Source organism: Triturus cristatus, chromosome 5_2 (assembly GCF_964204655.1).
Source record: "Triturus cristatus chromosome 5_2, aTriCri1.1, whole genome shotgun sequence".
NCBI lineage: Eukaryota > Metazoa > Chordata > Amphibia > Caudata > Salamandridae > Triturus > Triturus cristatus.
The window spans coordinates 35622504-35647740 of record NC_140588.1 but is presented as its reverse complement, the minus strand read 5'-3'; the positions used below and the strand labels follow the sequence as shown (position 1 = coordinate 35647740).

General features: G+C 48.7%; 1 protein-coding gene across 1 annotated transcript in view; it reads left to right on the top strand.

Annotated features, from left to right (window-relative positions):
• The window catches only part of LOC146822620 (uncharacterized), a 298045-nt gene that overhangs the window by 62572 nt on the left and 210236 nt on the right, over positions 1–25237 (top strand). The window contains exon 6 of the mRNA XM_085606794.1: positions 17593–17726. Coding sequence (XP_085462920.1) covers positions 17593–17726 — 134 coding nt within the window. The remainder of the gene's footprint in view (positions 1–17592; positions 17727–25237) is intronic.

Genomic DNA, 25237 nt, shown 5'->3' with positions numbered 1-25237 from the left:
CCCTCCAAATATATGAACCAACCAAGAGAAACCATAATATCCCAAGACCTCCTCGCACTAAAAATAAGATGAGAAGGGGGCTTTTACTAACAGTGACAGGGTTGTGTACACACACGTGCACGGTAAAACTGTATTGTAGTCGCAAACACTATAACGGGAGTTTAAACAATTACGTGGTTCTCTGCTCCCATTGGTTCTGTTTTCATATGCAGGATAACCTGAGACTTAATTGACGTGCCAGCGTACACTCGTTTCCGTTCACACTTTGGTAGCATGGCCGGGATTCCACTTGCCAATGTACAGGTTCAGATGTTTCTCTCCACACGCTCCATAACATGACCTTCCAGAAACTCGCAAACCACAATGATACAAACTTTTTCCATTCATTCACAACAACTATACGGTGGTCCACGCACACATAGCCAATAACCTTTATCTGTGACCCGAGTGTAGAAAAAACAAACTTAAAGCTTCCACTCATATGCAGGGCTACAAGGAGTGTCCAGTTTTATAGAGTATTCCCGTGCATTCTCTCAGAATTAGGGACTTCACCTCCCATGACATATCCCAGCCTTCAACACACCCTTGTGTGTAGGTATTTAATTTACAGCGTGCAAATCTACCTAGTACGATGCACATATAGAAAAGAGTACGATGAGAGGCTGCGCTCTTGGATTCATTATTAAGCATATTGACTGGAGGAGGTTGACAGGTTACTTAGGAGGGGCGTTACACATCAAGAGCAATAGTCACTGGCATGCAAGATAACTCACAAGTACCAAGAATTCCGGTTACTCGTCACCGTGGGTTCAGTCGAGGAATTAGAACAGAGATATAAGTGTTTTTTTACTAGGGCCTAGGAGTTTTGGTGTTTGTGGCACGCACAGAGCCTTGCTCCCTTTCTTTCTCTAGCCAATTCAACTTTGGTTTCAGCATTTACACTAGCAAAAAACAATTTTGTAGGGCATTTTCTTTCTAGTTGAAGAAACTATGTTGCGTCTTTTGTAAAAAACTAAATTTTTTATGTCATTAAAATGAGTATAATTATGCAAACACGCTCTGCATTTATTTTTATTCCCCAGTCATTTCACTGATTTACACAATTGAGTTCCTAGTTGTTGCAAACTAAATAAACCTCACGTCGCTATATCAGCATGTATTTTTTTTAGCATGGTCTGTGTTTTATTTTCGCGTTGATACCGGGAGGCAGTGGGCAGACCTTCAGACGGGCACTGTCAGCTTCTTATATTGAGAACCGTGAGAGTGAGAGCAAAATTGGACCCTCGTTGCACCTGCTTTTTAGAACTTTTGGTGTTGAGCACCAGCAGGACCAGGCCTACTTAAAGCCCTTGCTGACGTGATATGTCAGTGATAGTTATCTGATAACCGTGCAGGGGACATAAAGCAGAGGGAATTATCTTATTTATAGTGGCATGGATGACAGAAAACGCTATCGCGAGAAATAAACGATATGGCTTAAATGAGTGACTTGGAGGCACAGTGCAAAGAATTGTAATAACACTTGCAGTCCAAATTACAACATCTTTGTGGCTATCCACAATACCTCGTTCACTTTATAAAGGTGTAATCAAAATTGGTGCTCAAATGGAACACTCAGTCATTCAGTACCTATTACCTGATGTTGGTAAGTGCCAGCAATCAGGGCTTTAAGTGGCCCAGGTCTTGCCAGTGCTGATCACCGGCAGTTCCAACAAGCATTGCCATAGCCAATAGGTCCCGCCTTCGGGACCTTATAAGTGTTTAGCCATGCAACAGTTGATGTCGTTGCATCAAGGATAATGTGCTGGATAACTAAACACTTATAAGGTCCCAAAGACGAGACCTATTGGCTATGCCAATGCTTGTTAGGTGATCTTTTAAATATGGCTATTGGAATGCGATTAGGTCCGGGTGCCCCATTTGCTCAAAGAGACCACACACTTGTTTCGTTTGGGTTGCAGATACGTTTAACGTTTGCTTACTTGCCTGTTTGCTAACATTTTCAGTTTGGATAGTAGCTGGGTCATCGAAGAGGTTGTTTATTTGGGCCTCCCATTGTGCTGTAGAGATGCTTGCAACCTTTTTTTTTGAGGAGCTGCGCATTCTATGCTGTTAATCCATGTCCAGAACTTTTTCTGGTTATTGGAACTTATGATCTCATGTATTTGTGCCCATTTGTTGGCCTCTTCCTATAAAGCAGTTTTCTACAGGATCCTCCTATCTCGTAGATTTTATTTCTGACTAGTTAGTTGGCATTTTTGCTCCAACGTTGTTCTCTCGACCTTGTTTAGTAAAAAGTAAAATGAAGTTATTTCCTTGCAGAGCTGCTTTGGCTGTGCATTGATTCCCAGCTGACTGCAGCTGAATATTGTACATTCATGTTCGATCTTTTGGAGGAGCTGTGCCCATTCGCACCATGGATCCTAATTTTCTTTTTTTTAACACCTACTATTTTGTTTTGATGTAGGTCTAGCATTCTTTCTGTTGCCCAGGATAACACCTCCTGGTTACTAGTGACAGATTTTAATCTTTTGATGGATTCCGGACCTTATGGTTTGCTGATGTGCTGCTGCTTAGAGTGATGCGTATTCGTCAGTCAGACTGCATTTTAGCATCAAATAGTCCCTGTAGGAAGCTGGCTCTGTATATACTATACCAAAGCAAGCTATAATGTGCTCAGTCAAGTGGATCCCAAGAGGCTTACAGAGGCTCAAGTAGATAATACTAAAATCTCTATTTGTGGTAGTGGTCAAGCAGTTAGGTTTATCAGAGGGCTGTGTTAAGCATGTATTGTACACACTCTGGTAAATGATTGCACACACTCAAACTGAATCCAGACCAGTTGTTTTGTATATAAAGTTATTGTTTGGTTATTTTATTTTTAGAACCAAGAAATACCCAGTTGCAGGTAATTAACAGTTTTCAAAGAGTACTACTTTTCAAAATACAATAGGAATTGTTTTGCAAGGCAGTTAACAATTCTTCACAGTAATAGAAATACTTTAGTGGTATTGGTTCAAAACAGTAGAAATTTGCAATAGATAGACTTTTTAATGAAATAGGATGAGAATGCAATGCAAACCTATGGAAGGAAAGCAGTGTTATGCATTAGCTGGTAAGTATTCGACTTAGAATTCCAGTCTTCGGGGGTTTGGACTAACATTGGCATGGGTCAGTTCATGGTAGGTACTGCACCACCAGCGACACTGGGGAGGCCTGGTGCTGAGATTACTGGGTCCAATTTTAGCCAATGGAGACTGGGGGTACATCAGAGGCATGGTTTGCAGACGGGTACCTTTTGGTTTAAGGGCCCAGGTCCCAGGGGTTAAGATCAGCACGGGAGCCAACAAGGCAGCACCAAAGTTACACCATCAGAGGCACAGGGGCAGCCCGGTGCAAAATCGGCGTTGGGCGCCCAATGCATTTCAGTGTGAAATTACAGTCACACACAGGCTGCAGGCTCGGGCCAGGAGGCTGGATGAAGGTGTCCCCTGGCTGGGCAGGTAAGTTGGAGGGTTGAGGGACACCACAGTGCCATTAGCTGGGCTCCCGAATGTCAGGGGGCGGAGGATGCAGTGGTGCCTTTGGTGTTGGGTTTACTTTACCGGAGCCGGTCGCGGCCGGGGGGCTCTTTATGTTGAGGCTGCAGGCAGCTTCGTGGGGTCTTGGAGAGGTCAGCCACCGCTGGTGATGAGGTTAGGATCACTGGGGAGACTTCAGAGACAGGTGAGCCACTCAAACCTGGGCATCAGGTGCAGAGAGGGCAGGGGTTGTGGATCCGCCTGGGTCTGAAATCCTTGAAGCTGGAGATTTTCTGGACAGGCTCTCTGTCCTTGCGAGATCTGGTCTTGGCTGAAGAAAAGCAGTCTTCCAGGGGTTCTAGGCAGTCACTGGCCACTGGATAGGCGTCATCTTTGCAGGGTCTTTGAGCTGGAGACAGGCGGGTAGGATAGGGACAAATCAGTAGTCTTCCAAGCTCGGCTGCATGGCATAGTCTTTGTCCTTTTTCTTCTTGGGTGACACGAATCTGAGGATCAAGGTTCAGGGTTGTCCCTAAATATTGAATTTAGGGGTGTTACAGTTACTGTCAGATGGTAGCCAACGAGCTACTTGCCTTTCGGGTGACTACACCCTTAGAGTGTCCCATACCTTTGGGGAGGGGGTATCCCCCTAACCTAATTGGGTTGAATCCTTCCATTCAAGATGGAGGATTTGCTAAGGAGAAGTGTGACTCAATGATTAGAGCGGCAGACCCCGATGCAGAGGTCTAGCCCGGGACCAGGGTTCAATTCCCCACCTCGGCAGGTCTTGGGCTCAAAATTCCACGGACATGATAATTCTCGCCTCTGTGCCATTCCAATCATGGAGTCCCACTCTGCAACTCTGGGCAATAGCTTGTTTAATCTCCACAACGGCCCCCACAACGCTAAGGATGCCTGGCCTCCAACTTGGGGGTGCCCAGGAGTGGACGCCTCACAGGGAAAGCCAGGATGGGTTCCACAGCGGTGTTTGTACAAGCGCCTTGAGACCCTTGCGGGTGAGTAGTGCGCTATACAAGTATCAATTTACATTTACAAGGAGGGGGGAACTTTGGTCCAGGGCACCTTAGGGGTGGTTTGGCAAGAGCAGGGGTGCACCTCTCCTAACTGCTAATTTTCTATCTGACCTTGCTACCAAAAGTGGGGCCAGGTCAAGGGGGCGGGCATCTCCACTAGCTGGAGAGCCCCTGACTAGCATATCAAAGGGTGGGAAGCCTTTGAGGCTCACAGCCCCGAATGCTGTTCCTGCTTGGGGGTAGGTGTGAAGCACTTCCACCTGAAGCAACCTCTACCTCTGACCCACAAGAGAACAAGGGCTCCCACCTCAGGGGTCAGAAACATGTCTGTGTGTGGCAGGCTGGTGGAGACCATTCAGCTGGGCTCAAGGGAGTTGGTAGTTTTTCAGCATTCAGTAGAGCCGTTGTGGAGTTGGTAACTACCAGCCAATGTACTCGTATGGCTCCACTGCACTTGCAATAGCACAGACACTCTAGGGACACATTGCTCACACAGCTGTGCCCTCACCTGTGGTATAGTGCACCCTGCCTTAGGGCTGTGAGGTCCCCTAGAAAGGGGTCTTACCTATGCCATCCATAGGCAGTGGTTGGTGGGCGTTACACACAGTTGCGTGGCATGTCGACTCGTACATTTTGTCTGCACCACAACAGTCTGCAATAGGAGTGTGTTTGTGTTTGGTGAGGGTCTCTTGCGGTGACACAATACAAGCTGCAGCCCTTAGAGACCCTCTCTAGTCACAAGGCCCTTGGTACCACTGGTACCTTTTAGAAGGGATTTACATGCGACACAGAGGTGTGCCAATTGTGGAAACAAAGGTACAACTTTGGGTAAGAACACAGTTGCTGGGAACCAGATTAGCAGCAACCTTGTGCACACTGAGTCCAAGTGCATCAGATATCAGTCAAAAAGGGGGTGGGGTTAAAAATTTAAAAAAGGCACTTTTCTACAGTCGCTGGCTGCTGAGGAGAGCACCTTGAATGAGCTCACATGCTGGAAATAGGCTATTGATATCCACATGTAGTCCAGAGTTGCTGACCTCCTGGATGATATGTGCTTGTACGCCGCCGGTGAATCAGTCGATATTCTGCCATTTAAGAGGCGTAATTTCAGGTTTCTAATCTCTTTGCTGAATTCTGTCCCATGCTTATTGTGTCTTTGGAATTGGGAGTTAATCTCTAGTCTGTTCCATGTTTGATCGTCTAATTTCTACCATATTTTGTTAGTGTATGTAGTCATTGAGTTGGCATTAAAATCTCCCATTAATAGCCAAAGTGAATCCGAGTGGGATTGTTGGAATCTGTCTCTGTATATTTTATACCACTAGGTGTTTATACCGTGCACGGAGTCCAGTGATTTCCCCGAAGTGTGCAGGGCTCAATGTACAACCCAAAGTGCTCTATTGGTGGTCGTTTGGGTGAGAGGCCTTAGGCCTAACACAACATTGACCAATATGGACACACGACTCCAAAAAAGGAGATCCATATCAATTTAAAAAAAATAAGCTTTGTTTAAGTTTTATTTTAAGACCAAGATCTTCGCAATATGGTTAGTATTTTTTTTGTAGGAAAAATACTTAAGATTTTCAAAGAGTTCAATGTTATCCTATGGAAGAAAACAATAATGCGGTTATACAGATAAGCGCGCGACTTACAATGTCAGTCTTTGGGATCAACGGTAAACAAGGGGTAAGGGTCAGGGGGGTACCAAAACTGCACCACCAGCAACACAAGGAGTGGACGGATGCAGAGGTCAAAATTTGAGTTCGGCCCAATGCGTTTCGATGAAGACTGGGAGTGCTCGATGACTCCCTGCTTGCAGGTAGGTAAATCGGTTTCAGGGACTAAGCTTTAGGGTTTAGCATAAGCATGGGGGCCATAAATTAGCACCAAATATACGCCACCAACGGCACAGGAGCAGCCGGTGGCAGGGTGTAATTACAGCGTCGGGCGTCCAATGCTTTTCAATGGAAAATTTGCCTATCACCCAGGTCTGGTAGCGTTTCGGGTTACCCCATTGATACTTAACTCGGACAAACAGGCTGCAGGCTTCGCACTGGAGGCTTCAGGAGGGAGACCAGCAACAGCCAGAGGTAAGTTTGTATCTAGAGGGTCGTAGGGGCACGGTCTGTTCAGCTCACCAATGCCCAGGGGTTTCGGGTGCAGGGGTGCCCTTAGACATCAGAAGCCGGTTGCGGTCAGGGGGAGCCTCTGGATTCAGGCTGCAGGCACCCCCTTGGAGTTAAGGAAGAGTCAGCCAATGCTGGCCTGGACGTCTGGATCACCGGGGAACCTGTTCCGGGTTGTAGGTCCACCTGGACACGTCGAGTGCAGAGTGGACAGGGCTCACGAATCCTGAGGGCACCGGAGTCCTTTGTGTAGGTTTCTTTGTATACAGAGCTGGTGTCCTCCTTCAGAGGCAGGCAGGCAGTCCTCTCGTGGTTTGTTGAGGTTGCTGACTGTGTAACAGGCGTTTCTTTGCAGGTTTTTCGAGGCCTGCAGACAGGCTGGTAGGGCTGCAACCTAGTCATTAGAAATCTTCAGTTTTCTTCTGCTCAGCATCTTCTAGTCCTTTTTCTCCTTTAGTCATCAGGAACTAGTTTCCAGGTCTGGGGGAGCCACCTAAATACAACATTTAAGGGCGTTTCAGGGGAGTGAGTAGCAGGTAGACCTAATGAGCACCTTACATGTGGTGACTACACCCTTAATTATGCTTCCCTCCTGTGGGAGAGGGCATACATCTAACCCCGATAGAAAGGGGGGGGGTCTCCCTAGTTGCAAGGTGGTGGAGACTGAAAGATGTGCTTCACCTCACCTCCCCCACCTTAGGGGTGGAGTTGGCAGAGGGGAGGCACACTTTCTATACTCCTAAGTTTTCCCGCCAGTTTTGCTACCCAATGTGGGGGTGTAAACTGGGCCGGTCATCTGCTGCTAGAAGCAGAGGCTGGGGGTCGCATTACAAAGGCAGCAGCCCTTTGAAGCTTTCCACCTGAATGTGCATTGGTTCTGGTTTCAGAGAGCAGAGGCTCTTGACCCAGCGGGTCCAGAAACATGTCTGGTGTTGGCAGGTTGCCTACAGCCATTGTGTGACCACACCAGGGTCTGTAGGTTCTCAGGGCACTCCACTGAGGTGCCCTCTGGATACATGGTTCAAGAAATCCCACTTTACCATCAGTGTGGGTTTATTGAAAGGAGTAGTTTGGTACCAAACACTCCTGGGTTCAGAGATTCCATAATGGTGCTGCGGAAATCGAGTTGAGTTCCCAGCCCATGTACACACTATGGCTTCCCTGGCACTTACAATATCCAAGAATGGTGTAAAATAATTTATGATCATATCTGCATGCAGATATGCCCACACCTGTGGTATAGTGCATCCTGTGTCTTAGGACTGGAAGACCTGCTAGAGGGGTGACTCACCTACACTTAAGTGGGTGCTAGTTGGCATGGCACACAGGCAGTGTGCCATGTCGACTTTGTCGTTTTATCTGCACCAGGCCAGGCAGGCTGCAGTGGCAGTCTGCCTGTCCTAGGTGATGGGTCCTTGGGGGACCCTCATCAGGCCCAATTCCGTAGGTACCCAGGTAGCATTTGCTAGGGACTTATAGGGGCCTGAAGGGTCAATTGTGGTATCGTTTTTAGAGAAAAGCACTGGCACAGGGAACCTGGTTGGCAGGGACCCTGTGCACTACATTCGATACCACATCAAATACCAAGCAGAAAGGGGGTGCTAACCATGTCAAGAGGCACTTTCTCACAGGGATGCTTTGAGGTCTCAGTGCCGGGAGAAGTGAGGCCAATGTTTTCTCGTATTTACATTTTGTTGGCTGTTGATTTGTACTAAACAAAGGGATCCACCCACGGGTATAAGGGATCTCCCGATTACACAATATGTATCCCACGGTCGTGGAGAATACACATTAGTTGTTTAAATACCTCTCACACACCAAAAGGGCCCTTGGTGTCATGCTTCATCATAGGGGTCTTCCTGCCCCTCTACGGGACAGGGCGTGCTACGACCTACGTTTGCGTGGGAGCACTGTTGTTAATGAGACAGCTATGTGTGATGCGGGGGTGTGAGAGGAAGGTTCAGGAGTGAATAAGGAGTGAGTTAAAAAATACCTGGCTCGATGGTCTCGGAAAATTTATTCTGCCGTTCGAGCTGGTATTAGTAAAAGGTGGGGGGAGGAGGGTGTATGCCTCAATGAGCTATGCCTCCTAGTGGTGTCGACATGTTTCGAAGCTTCCCCGTGCTTCTTCGTCAGGACCTTAAGGATCCCTTCCTGCCACTCACTGTGATGTGAATAAATGAAAAACGGAAGTAAATAGCCTCCAACAAGTCGTAATGCCTTAAAAGGTCTTACATAATCCTATTAACTTGCTAAAAGGAGATAAGTAACCTCATGAGCTCGTGGACAGAGTGGTGGGCGTGCCAGGTAGGCTACGACTCCAAGGATCAATGTCCCGCCAAACGAACCACCCCGGTCGGCTCCGTCGAAGCCGATCGGGGTGGTTCGTTTGGCGGGACCTATTAAGGCATTACGACTTGTTGGAGGCTATTTACTTCCTTTTTTCATTTATTCACTCACAATTTTGTTTTCACACATGACACCAAGGGCCCTTTTGGTGTGTGAGGGGTATTTAAACAACTAATGTGTATTCTCCACGACCGTGGGATACATATTGTGTAATCGGGAGATCCCTTATCCCCGTGGGTGGATCCCTTTGTTTATGTACAATTGATTGGGAGGAAGTATCCACCTCCACCACTCGCTGAGTGGTACCTCTCTACTCCTTTCCTTGTTTTCCTTTTTTTGTTGATTTGTACTACCTATGATCCATGACTGGCCGTGAAGTTTATTGGTTGTAGTGCTGTGCATGATACAAATAATGACACAACCTCCCTCTCCTATTTCTGGTGAGGACATTGATGCAATTAGTTTGTATAGGAAAGTGGCTCTGTATATACTGTTCCCAAATAAGTACATTGTGTACAGAGTCCACAGTCCCCAGAGGTTTGGCAGAGGCTAAAGTTAGATATAACCTTACTCTCTAAAGTGGTAGCTTGGTCGAGCAGTAAGGCAGTATCAGAGGACAGTGTAAAGCATTTGTTGTACACACTGTCCGCAAATGGTCTCACACACTCAAGAACTGAACTCTAGGCCAATGGTTTGTATATAAAAATATATGGTCGTTTTATTTTAGAACCAACAATAGGTATCAAAATATACTTTCTCAGAATGAAATGCTTTAGTTAAATACTTTGCACTATGCAACTGACTTTTGAATTCAGTAGTTAGTTGCAATGGGCAACACAATTTCAAACACAATAATACTTTGAGTTCAATGGGAATGTCAAGTTAAATGGTTAATGCAATTGATTACTTTTCTAACTCCAGGACTGGATCCTAGGTTCAGTCCTGGGACAGTTCCTCGAAACAGGTGAGTAAATACGATTTAGTTACTGTTGTGATTTTTAGGCAATATTTTGATATTTTAAAAGTTGACACTTAGAAACTTTTCCTAATGAAATCACTAATGTTCTCCTAAGGGAGGAAATTCAAGTTGCAGGTAAAGTATGTTCTCGTTATTTTTGTAATCCAGTGCTCGGGTCCTAGGCTCAGTACTGGGACATCTATCTAAAACAGGTAAGTAATTACGTTTTCACAGTTGGTACGAATTTTAAAGAATATTTGTAGTTTGCAAAAATCGACCCTTGGAAGAAATTTCACATAAAAACAGTCAGTGGTTTCCTATGGGAGAAAATAGAGTTAGCGGTAAGTATGCTTGTAATTACTTTTCAGGGTCAATGCTGGGCACCAAGAGCCAGCACTGGGTTCTCTCCTAATAGCAGGTGAGTATTTTCGATTTCGTTACTCGGTTGATTTTAGGTGAATATTTTAAAGTTTGGAAACTCTATACTTAAAAGAATTTTCAAGTGAAACCAGCCAGTGTTACCCTATGGAAGAAAAGTAAGTTATCGGCTTTTGGGTAAGTACTCTACTGGCAGAGTTAAGGTGCTGGGCACAGACTCGGGGGTCTCCCAGGGTCAGGTAAGTACAGTTGTTACACCCTAAGTGGCACAGTGGCAGCTGGGTGCAGAGTGAGGTAGGCCCAATGTTACCCTATAGGAGGCAGGGGGCCCACTTAATTGCTGAGTGTACTTTGTGTGCCCTGGACTCCTGCCAATCAGGTGCCCAGGGCCTATGTACCTTCCCTGAACACACAAAACCCAAATTGGCAAACCCTGGCCACATGTTAGCCCCTGGTAAATGGTACCCTAGGTACCCAGGGCCTTGTGACCAGGAAGGGCTGCAGCACTCCTTGTGCCACCGTTAGAGGCCCTGTACACACACACACACATGCACCCCCCCCCCCCCCGGGCTGCGTGCAAGACAATAAGGAGTCGACATGGCATACATCAGCCACCCCTCTAGCTGGGTGCCCTATGCCAATGGTGTGGGCACAGGAGCATGTGCCCCTACAGTACCCAGGTCCATTCCTGGGCACTGTAAGTGCAGTGCTGCCATTTAAGAGTACATGGTGCTGAGAGCCCGTCAAACACGAACTCCACAGCACCATAATGGCAACACTGAAGACTGAGAAGTTTGGTATCTTCTCAGCACATTAAACCCACACTGATGCCAGCGTGGGATTTAATGTACCAAGCACCCCAGAGGCCATCTTAGAGATGCCCCCTGAAACCTAACCTACAATCCACGTCTGTTCTGAGGCTGCCTAGGCTGCCACACAGCAGACATGTTGCTGGCCTCCTGGGTCGGAGAGCCCCTGCTCTCCTGGGCCTGCAACAATGCACATCCTGGGTGAGGTGCTACATCTCCTCCCCCAGGATGGGCAGGGGGAAGCTTCAAAGGCTCTTTGAGCTTCCCCAGGCCACTGCAACACCCCCACTCTGGCGTGGAGCTTGGCCGGAAACCCCAAATAAGGACAGGGGATGTGCCAGCCTGCCAACCTCACCCCTCAGGTGGGGGAGGCGAGGTGAAGCACATCTCCGGGCTCTCGCCATCTTGGAGATGGGGAGCCCTACCCTATCAGGACTAGGCTACTGCCCCCCTCCCACAGGAGAGAGGCAGTGTGAGAAAGTGGCTCTGTATATACTGTTCCTTAATAGGTACAGGGTGTACAGAGTCCACAGTCCCCCAGGGTTTGACAGAGGATAAAGTTAGATATAACCTTACTCTCTAAAGTGGTAGCTTGGTCGAGCAGTAAGGCAGTATCAGGGGACAGTGTAAAGCATTTGTTGCACACACTCAGCCAGCAAATGGTCTCACACTCAATAACTGAACTCTAGGCCAATGGTTTATATATAAAAAAAAAATGCTTGTTTTATTTTAGAACCAACACTTGGATTTAAAATATACTTTCTCAGAATGAGACGTTTCATATAACTACTTTTGCAATATGCAATTGACTTTTGTAAACAGTTACAAGTGGTTGCAATAGGCAACAATATTTTAAACACAACAATGCATTGAGCTCAATGGAAAATTCAAGTTATTTGCAACAGATTACTTTTTAGTTTACTTTTGGAATTCCAGGACTGGATCCTAGATTCAGTCCTGGGTCAAGTGATGAAAGTCGACTTAATTACTGTAATGATTTTTAAACAATATTTAGCTATTTTAAAAGTTGACACTTAGAAAATATTTCAAAGAAAACAGTCAATGATTCCCTATGGAAGAAAATTCAAGTTGCAGGTACAGTATGTTCTCGTTACTTTTGTAATCCAGTACTGGGTGCCTAGACTCAGTACTGGTACATTTTATCCAAAACAGGTAAGTAATTACGTTTTCAGATATTATACGATTTTTGAAGAATATTTAAAGATTGCAGAAATTGACACTTTGACTGTTTTTCTATGAAATTTCTTCTATGATTTCCTATGGAAGAAAATTGGGTTACGGGTAAGTACATTTGTAAGTATCCAGCACTGGGAGCTCACCTAAGAGCAGGTGAGTAATTTCGTTTTCGTTATTCGGCTGATTTTTGGTGAATATTTTAAGATTTGAAAAGTCCACACTTAGAAGAAATTTCAGGAAAAAGCCAGTCAATGTTACCCTATGAGGAAAATAGAGTTAGCGGTTTTCAGGTAAGTTCTCGACTGGCAGACTTGAGGTTCTGGGCATAGACTCAGGGGTCCCCCAGGGTCAGGTAGGTACAGTTGGTTCACCCTCAGCGACTCTAGGGCGGCCGGGTGCAGAGAGAGTTAGGCCCAATGTTATCGTATGAGGGATAGGGGGGCCTTGGTTGGTGGCTGCTGACTGGCTAGCCACGCGGCTGTGGGAGCTGGGCTCCTGGTCACTTACTCAGGGCACGTGGGGAAGTAGGTAGGAGTAGAGTTTTCACTGCCAGGGCCACTCGGGCGGCTGGGTGCAGGGTGCTTTTGAGCCTTCGGGCGCTCAATTGATTTCAATGGGAAATCTCCGGTTTAGAAAAAGACTGCAAACTCTGGGACGAGGATTCTTCAGGTGCCACCACCACTTCGAGAGGTAAGTTGGGTAGTTGGAGGATAGGTAGGTACCCCGGGATTGGGCACAGGGGGCCGCAGGGCGCCGCGTGCAGGGGTGCCTTTTGGTATTGGGAAATCTTACACTCTGTTGATCGCGGTTGGGGGGCACCTTGTTCTGAGGCTGCAGGCTTCTTCAGGAGTGTCGAGGGAGGTCCTTGGGTGCCGGACTTGGGGTCACAGTCGCCGTGGGGTCGTCCTCGTGGTCTTTGGTCACTCCGGCACTGGCCAGGCTTGGCTGGTGCAGAGTGTGCTGGGTTCGCGGTTGCGGGCTGCTGCCAGGGTTTAGAGGTAGGTTTTGAGTAGAGCCTCTACTCATGGGATTCCCAGGGGCTTAGAGCCAAATGGTAGCCAGGTCCTCCGGGGTTTGTGAGGTTGCTGGCCACAAGAGATGCCGGGTTGGAGCAGGAGCAGGTTCGAGGGTCGACAGGCCGGTAGGGCTGGGGCCAAAGCAGTTGATGTCTTCCTCTTTTTAGCAGCTGCAGGGCAGGTCTTCTTTCTTCTTACTCTTCTTTGTAGGTTGAATCTGGGGAAGGAAGGTTCAGGGTGCCCCTACATACTAGATTTAGGGGCGTTACAGGTAGGTGAAGGGCAGGGACCATTGGGTCCCTGTCCTGGGGTGGGTACACCCCCTATCCTGCCTCTCTCCTGTGGGAGGGGCGCAGTAGCCTAGTCCTGATAGGGCAGGGCTCCCCATCTTCAAGATGGCGAGAGCCCGGAGATGTGCTTCACCTCGCCTCCCCCACCTGAGGTGTGGGGTTGGCAGGCTGGCACATCCCCTGTCCTTATTTGGGGTTTCCGGCCAAGCTTCCCGCCAGAGTGGGGGGGTTGCAGTGGCCTGGGGAAGCTCACAGAGGCGGCATGCCTTTGAAGCTTCCCCCTGCCCATCCTGGGGAGGAGATTTAGCACCTCGCCAAGGATGTGCATTGTTGCAGACCCAGGAGAGCGAGCAGGGGCTCTCCTACCCAGGGGTCCAGCAAAATGTCTGCTTTGTGGCAGCCTAGGCAGCCTCAGAACTGACATGGATTGTAGGTTAGGTTTTAGGGGGCATCTCTAAGATGCCCTCTGGGGTGCTTGGTACATTAAATCCCACACTGGCATCAGTGTGGGTTTAATGTGCTGAGAAGTTTGATACCAAACTTCTCAGTCTTTAGTGTTGCCATTATGGTGCTGTGGAGTTCGTGTTTGACGAGCTCTCAGCACCATGTACTCTTAAATGGCAGCACTGCACTTACAGTGCTCAGGAATGGACCTGGGCACTGAAGGGGCACAGGGCTCCAGCTCCTGTGCCCACACCATTGGCATAAGGCACCCAGATAGAGGGGTGGCTGATGTATGCCATGGCAGTGTAGGTGATGGGCATGGCACACAGGGAGGTGTTCTATGTCGACTTTTTGTCTTGTACCCAAACACTCAGCCTGCAAAGGCAGTGTGTGTGTGTGTGTAAGGGTACAGGGCCTCTAAGGGTGGCACAAGGAGTGCTGCAGCCCTTAGAAGCCTTCCCTGGTCACAAGGCCCTGGGTACCTAGGGTACCATTTACCAGGGGCTGACATGTGGCCAGGGTTTGCCAATTTGGGTTTGGTTTGTTTTAGGGAAGGAACATAGGCCCTGGGCACCTGATTGACAGGAGTCCAGGGCACTCTCAGTCAAAGTACATTCAGCAATTCATCAAAAAGTGGGGGCATACCATGCAAGAAAGATGGCACTTTCTCACACAGGTCTTTAGATTTTCTCCTTTTCCTCTGGCTTATCGTTGGTGGTTGTCACTGCCAGGAGCTCTTGAGACCAGTCGTATTGGGAGAGGAGGATGGCAGCGACCCAGGCTGCTCGGTTTACTCCCCCCGCCCCCCTCCTCGTGCTCTCCCCTCTTAGGCTCCACAAAGCTCTTCGGGCATAGAGGTTAGCTGAGTTCTTAATTGTAACATGTATCATCATCATGTAAATCTATATTAGAATATGGAGGCAATTACAAAGGAGCATAACATTACCAAATCACATATTTAACAGAATAAAAAGCAACCACACATACATTCATTTACAAGCTTAAAAGGTTAAAAACAATATGATAATATCAACAGTAGAATGCATTAGATGATCTCTAGTACCACATCAGAGTTACTCAGGCCTGGACCATCAAGATCTCTAAGCAGCCAGTAGAAAACCATGAAACAGCAAAAAGAGTGTGCTAGTTCGGCAGGTAATGCAGATACATAAGCGCCGGACGAGCTTGTGCAAAGTTCAGAGCTTTTGGTAACAGGAGGAGGAATACATTCCTAGGCGCACTGATCTATTTGCACAATAACACAAACTGTAGGGTATCCTGTGGAGGCAACTTGTCGCAGCCATGTATTATTTGCGTAGTGTTTTGGGGCGGTGCTGCAGGTCGGGACATACCCAGACGGATCCGGGTGTTTGAGCTCGTGAAGGTGATGTGATGCCTCCTGTTCTTGTTTCAGGAGCAGCACCAACAGGCCATCCTGCATATCGGGAGGCGACTACTCTGGTCACACGTGGTGTTATATTGCTTAGTCAACCTGGGGGCTAGAGTTTCACTGTATGTCCAGTAGAACTTGATAGGTAAGCCATCTGTTCCTGAGACTTTACCCGGTGCCTGGGACTTAATAGCACCCCATACCTTCCTGCATATCTCCCTCTAGCACCATTGCTTCCTTGTGTCCCACCCTAGAGACCCAGGCATTCAGAACAGAAGTGTGCAACGCTTGGGACGGGGCGCTAGGTTGGCAGGTGTAAAGTCGGATATAGTAGTTTTGGAGTTCCATATTCTTGCCTGAATGTATGCTCGCTCTCCAGAAGCATTGGCAATAGATAGTATTTTCTTTTGATCACGGGAGGGACTGGCAAGCCAAGCGATTAAGTGGCCGTTTTTGTCCCGTTCGCTATGTGCTTTAAGGAATTGACGATCGTCATTTCCTCTTAGTCTCTCCGAAAGCTCCATCAATTTCTCCTTTGCTTCTGGCAGTTGCCAGGTTCATGGGGGCTCGCTCTTTCTAATGTCAAGTAGGCGTTCTTTTTGGGAAGCCTCTTTGAGCAATTGTGTTTGGATACCTGCCAATCCCGCAATGCAATGGCCCCTAACCACCACCTTAAATACCTCCCACCCAGTGAATTTGGAAGCTGCGATCCCCTGGTTTTCTTAGAAAAGAAATCCTAGACGGTATATGACAGGGAGTTCCAGAATACCGGGTTTTTCAAGGCATCTGTGATCAGTTTTCAGGATAGAATCGGTGGGTGGAGTGGGTCCTAGTGAAGTGAGCGTCCTCTAGAATGGATTGTGGTCTGAGTACGTTTTGTCAAGGTACAACCGAATGGATCGCCCTGCTGCTGAGTGGGTCACAGCGTCTCCAGCCATACAGGGTAGCTGTGGCTCTGAGCAGCAAGGCTTACACAAAGGGACAAGTGCACAGCATTTAAACGGCACCAAAACAATTGAAGAGAGTATTGACACTACTCTTAAAAAAAAAAAATCCAGTGTATGAAAACTAGTGACTAGTTTTATACGCATTTATTTACCAAAACTAAAAAGATCCATGCAACTAATTTGACCCATGGAAACTTTCAAGGAAAACTCGTTCAAGTATCAATGCGGTCGGGCAGAGGAGTTTGGGGCAACAAACTCTGGCAGAGGTTTAGTCAGGGGGACCAGCAAAGTATTCAGAAACTGTTATCTCCACAGGAGAAGCAGTCTTTAAACAGTTCCAGGCAATTTACCCATGTTACAGTAGATTCTTTTGGAGTGGGACTGATGAAAGGGATGAAGGATGCTGAAGATGCACCAAGGATGCTGTGGTTCCGATGCGGTCAATGGGTGTCATGCTGAAACTACTCCTCAGTCCCTGACCTGAGTGAGGAGATGCTGGAGTCTGGATGCTCTTCCTGTTATTTGTATCCAGAACCAGATCCTACGTGGAAAGAAAGGAGAAAGCTAGTGAAGATGTTGGAGGGGGTTTTGAAGGAAGGGTCCTTGGACTTGTAAGACTTGTGCCCCGGCTGCCAATTGCTGTTTACACACTGGGAAAGTGCTCTGGAAGTCTTGAGTTTATTACTAGCAGTACAAAAAATCATCGAGGTCCTCCATCACGACACAGGTAGCTCATTAGCGACCATGAATGAAAGCATTCTAAACCATGCAGAACTGCAGGTGTATTGTACATTGATGTTCTTTCAATCCTGGTCACAGCATGTCTAACAATCCCAAGCAGGACACCATCAGTTACTGTATCTTAAGTTACTGGATCTCCCTTACTTGCGTTCGCTTTAAGTGAAGTGTTCTTAGTTCCCACTAGAAGCACACATGTATTTGGTAGGTGGTTTTTCATTTTTCATTGCTCTGTGTATTCATTTCCACTCTGAAGTGTCCTTATGGTATTTGTTTTATTTAAAGTCTTGATTTATAAATCATGTATTATTCAGATGTATAATGCGGCACAATTAATATGTTAATTACCTCACTAAATCTACTTTCCTTTAACTAAAGTGTTTGTCACTTTACAGGTTTAAAATATGTGGAGGAAGGCAAGAAAATTAAAGGCAAGAGGCACTACAGATGCACGTTGTGTGAGCATGATATGGCTATGCAAATTATGTTTGACCACCTAATTGGTCACAAACACAGAAGGTCCTATTTAGTAAGTAGCATGCCTTTTCCACAAGTTTTTGTTCAACCTGCATCCTCTTGTGCTTAACTTGAAAAATAATAAATTAGATGAAGCCTGCCTTTTCCTTTCTAAATTTTTGCATAAAACCTTCTCTTTCCATGAAATATGAGGTGCAAAACACCTTTAACTGTATCCGCAGGGTTAAAAAAATGTGGTTTGATTGTAGGATTTTCCTGAACCAGTTTAATTTATTTTCCCAGTAAGAGAATCAGTCACGACTAATCGTCGTTTTAGTTCATTTGAACTATATAGTGCACTCTTGCGCCTGTTGATTTTGACGTACAGTACATGAGCAAAAAATAATTTTTGCCACCATGAAGGTAAAAAGAGTTGCATATGTCAGAAGATTATCTGCGAAGAGCTGGCCTGTTAATCGTGTTGTAGTTTACTGTGGATGTTTGTCTATCTAGTCTTTTCTTGGTACAGTTTGTAAGAAAGTGCCCTCTTTTTGCATGGTTGCCCCCACTTTTTGCCAAACTGTTGATGTACTTTGAGTGTGCCCGGGGATTCTGCCAACCAGGTACCCATGCCAACCAGGTACCCAGGGCCTATGTTCTTTCCCTAGCTGCATTAAAACAAAACCCAATTGGCACTCTTTGGCAACATGTCATTCCCTTGTAACTGGTACTATAGGTGCCAGGGAAGGTCTCTAAGGGAGCTCCATCTCCCTCTCCCCCCCTCTGTCTCCGCCCCCCTCTGTCTCCGCCCCCCTCTGTCTCCGCCCCCCTCTGTCTCCGCCCCCCTCTGTCTCCGCCCCCTCTGTCTCCGCCCCCCTCTGTCTCCGCCCCCCTCTGTCTCCGCCCCCCTCTGTCTCCGCCCCCCTCTGTCTCCGCCCCCCTCTGTCTCCGCCCCCCTCTGTCTCCGCCCCCCTCTGTCTCCGCCCCCCTTCTCTCCGCCCCCCTTCTCTCCGCCCCCCTTCTCTCTGCCCCCCTTCTCTCTGCCCCCCTTCTCTCTGCCCCCCTTCTCTCTGCCCCCCTTCTCTCTGCCCCCCTTCTCTCTGCCCCCTTCTCTCTGCCCCCCTTCTCTCTGCCCCCCTTCTCTCTGCCCCCCTTCTCTCTGCCCCCCTTCTCTCTGCCCCCCTTCTCTCTGCCCCCCTTCTCTCTGCCCCCCTTCTCTCTGCCCCCCTTCTCTCTGCCCCCCTTCTCTCTGCCCCCCTTCTCTCTGCCCCCCTTCTCTCTGCCCCCCTTCTCTCTGCCCCCCTTCTCTCTGCCCCCCTTCTCTCTGCCCCCCTTCTCTCTGCCCCCCTTCTCTCTGCCCCCCTTCTCTCTGCCCCCCTTCTCTCTGCCCCCCTTCTCTCTGCCCCCTTCTCTCTGCCCCCCTTCTCTCTGCCCCCCTTCTCTCTGCCCCCCTTCTCTCTGCCCCCCTTCTCTCTGCCCCCCTTCTCTCTGCCCCCCTTCTCTCTGCCCCCCTTCTCTCTGCCCCCCTTCTCTCTGCCCCCCTTCTCTCTGCCCCCCTTCTCTCTGCCCCCCTTCTCTCTGCCCCCCTTCTCTCTGCCCCCCTTCTCTCCGCCCCCTTCTCTCCGCCCCCCTTCTCTCCGCCCCCCTTCTCTCCGCCCCCCTTCCCTCCGCCCCCCTTCCCTCCGCCCCCCTTCCCTCCGCCCCCCTTCCCTCCGCCCCCCTTCCCTCCGCCCCCCTTCTCTCCGCCCCCCTTCCCTCCGCCCCCCTCTCTCCGCCCCCCTCTCTCCACCCTTCTCTCTCTCTCTCTCTCTCTCTCTCTCTCTCCAGCCTTCTCTCTCTCTCTCTCTCCACCCTTCTCTCTCTCTCTCTCTCCCACCCTTCTCTCCTCTCTCTCTCTCTCTCTCTCTCTCTCCACCCTTCTCTCTCTCTCTCTCTCTCTCCACCCTTCTCTCTCTCTCTCTCTCTCTCTCTCTCTCCACCCTTCTCTCTCTCTCTCCACCCTTCTCTCTCTCTCTCCACCCTTCTCTCTCTCTCTCTCTCTCCACCCTTCTCTCTCTCTCTCTCCACCCTTCTCTCTCTCTCTCTCTCTCCACCCTTCTCTCTCTCTCTCCACCCTTCTCTCTCTCTCTCTCTCCACCCTTCTCTCTCTCTCTCTCCACCCTTCTCTCTCTCTCTCTCCACCCTTCTCTCTCTCTCTCTCCACCCTTCTCTCTCTCTCTCTCTCCACCCTTCTCTCTCTCTCTCTCTCCACCCTTCTCTCTCTCTCTCTCTCCACCCTTCTCTCTCTCTCTCTCTCCACCCTTCTCTCTCTCTCTCTCTCTCCACCCTTCTCTCTCTCTCTCTCTCTCTCTCTCCACCCTTCTCTCTCTCTCTCTCTCCACCCTTCTCTCTCTCTCTCTCTCCACCCTTCTCTCTCTCTCTCTCTCTCCACCCTTCTCTCTCTCTCTCTCTCCACCCTTCTCTCTCTCTCTCTCTCCACCCTTCTCTCTCTCTCTCTCCACCCTTCTCTCTCTCTCTCTCCACCCTTCTCTCTCTCTCTCTCCACCCTTCTCTCTCTCTCTCTCTCCACCCTTCTCTCTCTCTCTCTCTCTCTCCACCCTTCTCTCTCTCTCTCTCCACCCTTCTCTCTCTCTCTCTCCACCCTTCTCTCTCTCTCTCTCCACCCTTCTCTCTCTCTCCACCCTTCTCTCTCTCTCTCTCCACCCTTCTCTCTCTCTCTCCACCCTTCTCTCTCTCTCTCTCCACCCTTCTCTCTCTCTCTCCACCCTTCTCTCTCTCTCTCTCCACCCTTCTCTCTCTCTCTCTCTCTCCACCCTTCTCTCTCTCTCTCTCCACCCTTCTCTCTCTCTCTCTCTCTCTCCACCCTTCTCTCTCTCTCTCTCTCTCTCTCCACCCTTCTCTCTCTCTCTCTCTCTCCACCCTCCTCTCTCTCTCTCTCTCTCTCTCTCTCTCTCTCTCTCTCTCTCTCTCTCCACCCTTCTCTCTCTCTCCACCCTTCTCTCTCTCTCTCTCTCCACCCTTCTCTCTCTCTCTCCACCCTTCTCTCTCTCTCTCCACCCTTCTCTCTCTCTCTCCACCCTTCTCTCTCTCTCTCCACCCTTCTCTCTCTCTCTCTCCACCCTTCTCTCTCTCTCTCTCCACCCTTCTCTCTCTCTCTCTCCACCCTTCTCTCTCTCTCTCCACCCTTCTCTCTCTCTCTCCACCCTTCTCTCTCTCTCTCCACCCTTCTCTCTCTCTCTCCACCCTTCTCTCTCTCTCCACCCTTCTCTCTCTCTCTCTCCACCCTTCTCTCTCTCTCTCTCCACCCTTCTCTCTCTCTCCACCCTTCTCTCTCTCTCCACCCTTCTCTCTCTCTCCACCCTTCTCTCTCTCTCTCTCCACCCTTCTCTCTCTCTCTCTCCACCCTTCTCTCTCTCTCCACCCTTCTCTCTCTCTCCACCCTTCTCTCTCTCTCCACCCTTCTCTCTCTCTCCACCCTTCTCTCTCTCTCCACCCTTCTCTCTCTCTCCACCCTTCTCTCTCTCTCCACCCTTCTCTCTCTCTCCACCCTTCTCTCTCTCTCCACCCTCCTCTCTCTCTCCACCCTCCTCTCTCTCTCTCTCTCTCTCTCTCTCTCTCTCTCTCCACCCTCCTCTCTCTCTCTCCACCCTCCTCTCTCTCTCTCTCCACCCATGTCTACAACCCACTGCCCTAGCATAGGTAAGCCACCCCTCTAGCTGGGTGCACTATGTGAGAAAGTGGGTTTCTGTTGCAGTAACCCCCCCCCTTTTTGCCTAATAGCTGATGCACTTTTCCTTGTTGTGCCCTGGGCTCCTGCCAATCGGGTGCCCAGCGCCTGTGTTCCTTCCCTAAAATACAAAACTCCCAATTGACAAACCCTGGACACATGTCAGCCCCTAGTAAATGGTACCCTAGGTACCCAGGGCCTTGTGACCAGGGAAGGCCTCTAAGGGCTGCAGCACTCATTGTGCCACCCTTAGAGGCCCTGTACCCTTACACACACACACTGCCTTTGCAGGCTGAGTGTCTGGGCACAGGACAAAACAAAGAGTCGACATGGCACAAATCTGTGTGCCATGCCCATCACCTACACTGCCAAGGCATATGTCAGCCACCCCTCTGGCTGGGTGCCTTATGCCTATGGTGTGGGCACAGGAGCAGGAGCCCTGTGCCCCTACAGTACCCAGGTCCATTCCTGGGCACTGTAAGTACAGTGCTGCCATTTACAAGTACATGGTGCTGAGAGCTCGTCAAACACGAGCTCCACAGCACCATAATGGCAACACTGAAGACTGGGAAGTTTGGTACCAAACTTCTCAGCACATTAAACCCACACTGATGCCAGTGTGGGATTTAATGTACTAAGCACCCCAGAGGGCATCTTAGAGATGCCCCCTTACAGCTAACCTACAATCCACGTCTGCTCTGAGGCTGCCCAGGCTGCCACACAGCAGACACGTTGCTGGACCCCTGGGTGGGAGAGCCCCTGCTCTCCCGGGCCTGCAACAATGCACATCCTGGGTGAGGTGAGAAATCTCCTCCCCCAGGATGAGCAAAGGGAAGCTTCAAAGGCATGCCGCCAGTTGGAGTTTCCCCAGGCCACTGCAACCCCCCACTCTGGCGGGAAACTTGGCCGGAAACCCCATACAAGGACAAGGGATGTGCCAGCCTGCCCACCCCACCCCTCAGGTGGGGGAGGCGAGGTGAAGCACATCTCCGGGCTCTCGCCATCTTGAAGATGGGAGGCCCTACCCTATCAGGATCAGGCTACTGCCCCCCTCCCACAGGAGAGGCAGGATAGGGGGTGTACCCACCCCAGGACAAGGACCCATTGGTCCCTGGCCTTCACCTACCTGTAACGCCCCTAAATCTAGTATTTAGGGGCCCCCTGAACCTTCCTTCCTCAGATTCCAGATGGAAACCTACAAGAAGAGCAAGAAGAACAAGGACCTGCCCTGCAGCTGCTAAAAAGAGAAGAAGACACCAACTGCTTTGGCCCCAGCCCTACCGGCCTGTCGACTCTCGAACCTGCACCAGTGCGGCATCTCTCGTGGCCAGCAACCTCACCAACCCCGGAGGACCTGGCTACCTTTTGGCTCTAAGCCCCTGGGTCTCCCATGAGTAGAGGCTCTACTCAAGAAACCTATTTTTAACCCCTGGCAGCAGCCCGGAACCGCGGACCCAACACACTCTGCACCAGCCAAGCCTGGCCAGTGCCGGAGTGGACAAAGACCCTGAGGACGACCCCACGGCGACTGTGACCCCGAGTCCGGCACCCAAGGACCCCCCTCGACATCCCGGAAGAAGCCTGCAGCCTCAGAACCAAGTGCCACCCCAACCGCGATCAACCAGAGGGTAAGATTCCCGACGTCAAAAGGCACCCCTGCACCCGGCGCCCTGCGGCCCCCTGTGCCCAATCCCGGGGTACCCACCTAACCTACAACTACCCAACTTACCTCTCAAAGTGGTGGTGGCACCTGAAACATCCTCGTCCCCGAGCCTGCAGCCTTTTTCCAAACCGGAACATTCCCATTGATTTCCATTGAGCGCCCGAAGGCTCAAAAGCACCCTGCACCCAGCCGCCCGAGTGGCCCTGGCAGTGCCCTCTCTACACTAACCTACTTCCCCACTTGCCCTGAGTAAGTGACCAGGAGCCCAGCTCCCACAGCCGCGTGGCTTGCCAGACAGCAGCCACCAACCAAGGCCCCCCTATCCCTCATAGGATAACATTGGGCCTAACTCTCTCTGCACCCGGCCGTCCTGAAACCGCTGAGGGTGAATCAACTGTACCTACCTGACACTGGGGGACCCCTGAGTCCATGCCCGGAATTTCAACTCTGCCAGTCGAGTACTTACCCTTAAACCGCTAACTTCATTTTTCTCATAGGGTAACATTGACTGGCTTTTTCTTCAAAAATCTTTTAAGTGTGAACTTTTCAAAACTGCAAAAATTCACCAAAAATCAGCCAAGTGACAAAAACGAATTTACTCACCTGCTCCTAGGTGAGCTCCCAGTGCTGGATCTTGGTACCCAGCCCTGACCCTGAAAAGTGTTCACAACTATACTTACCTCTAACTCATTTTTTCTCCCATAGGAAACCATTGTCTGCTTTTCTGTGAAATTTCTTCTAAGTGTCTACTTTTGCAAATTTGAAATATTCTTTTAAAATCGTACCATTTCTGCAAACGAAATTGCTTACCTGTTTTTGATAAGGACCCCAGTCCTGGGCCTAAGTACCCAGTCCTGGATTACTAAAGTAACGACTAAGTACTCTACCTGCAATTTGAATTTCTTGCCATAGAGATCCATTGAATGTTTTCTTTGAAATATTTTTTAAGTGCTAACTTTTGAAATAGCTAAATATTATTTAAAAATCATTACAGTTATTAAGTCGACTTTCATCACTTGATTCTGAATACTGACCCAAGGCTGGTTCTAGGAGCCAGACCTGGAATTCCAAAAGTAATCTGAAAAGTAATTTATTACAAATAACCTGAATTTACCATTGAGCTCAATGCATTGTTATGTTTAGGAAATAGGATTGTTTATTGCAACCAACTGTGACTGTTTACACAAATTTATTGCTGAAGACACAAGTATTTATATTCAACCTCTCATTCTGAGAAAGTATATTTTTATCCCCTTTGTGGTTCTAAAAATAAAACAAGCATATATTTTATATATATAAACCATTGGCCTAGAGTTCAGTTATTGAGTGTGTGAAACCATTTGCTGACTGAGTGTGTACAATAAATGCTTTACACTGTCCTCTGGTACTGCCTTACTGCTCGACCAAGCTACCACTTTTGAGAGTAAGGTCATACCTAACTTTGACCTCTATCAGCCTCTGGGGGACTGTGGACTCTGTACACCCTGTACCTATTGGGGAACAGTATATACAGAGCCACTTTCTCACACACTATACCAGTGGCGAGGGTACAGGCGCCAGAGCCCTGTACCCCTACAGTGTCTAGACCGTTTCTTTAGGCATTGTAAGTGCAGTAATGCCATTAAGAGTATATGGTGCTTGGAGTTTGACATTACAAACTCCACAGCACCATAATGGCTTTACTGAAAACTGGGAAGTTTGGTATCACACTTCTAAGCACATTAAACCCAAACTGATGCCGGGGGCGTGGCTGAGCCGTGCAGCAAGATGGTGTGAGAAAGTGGCTCTGTATATACTGTTCCTTAATAGGTACAGGGTGTACGGAGTCCACAGTCCCCCAGAGGCTGATAGAGGTCAAAGTTAGGTATGACCTTACTCTCTAAAGTGGTAGCTTGGTCGAGCAGTAAGGCAGTACCAGAGGACAGTGTAAAGCATTTGTTGTACACACTCAGTCAGCAAATGGTCTCACACATTCAATAACTGAACTCTAGGCCAATAGTTTATATAAAAAAATATATGCTTGTTTTATTTTAGAACCAACAATTGGAATTAAAATATACTTTCTCAGAATGAGAGGTTGAATATAAATACTTTTGCAAGAAGCAATAAACTTTTGTAAACAGTTACAAGTGGCTGCAGTAGGCTACTCTATTTCTTAGCATAACAATGCATTGAGCTCAAAGGTAAAATCAGG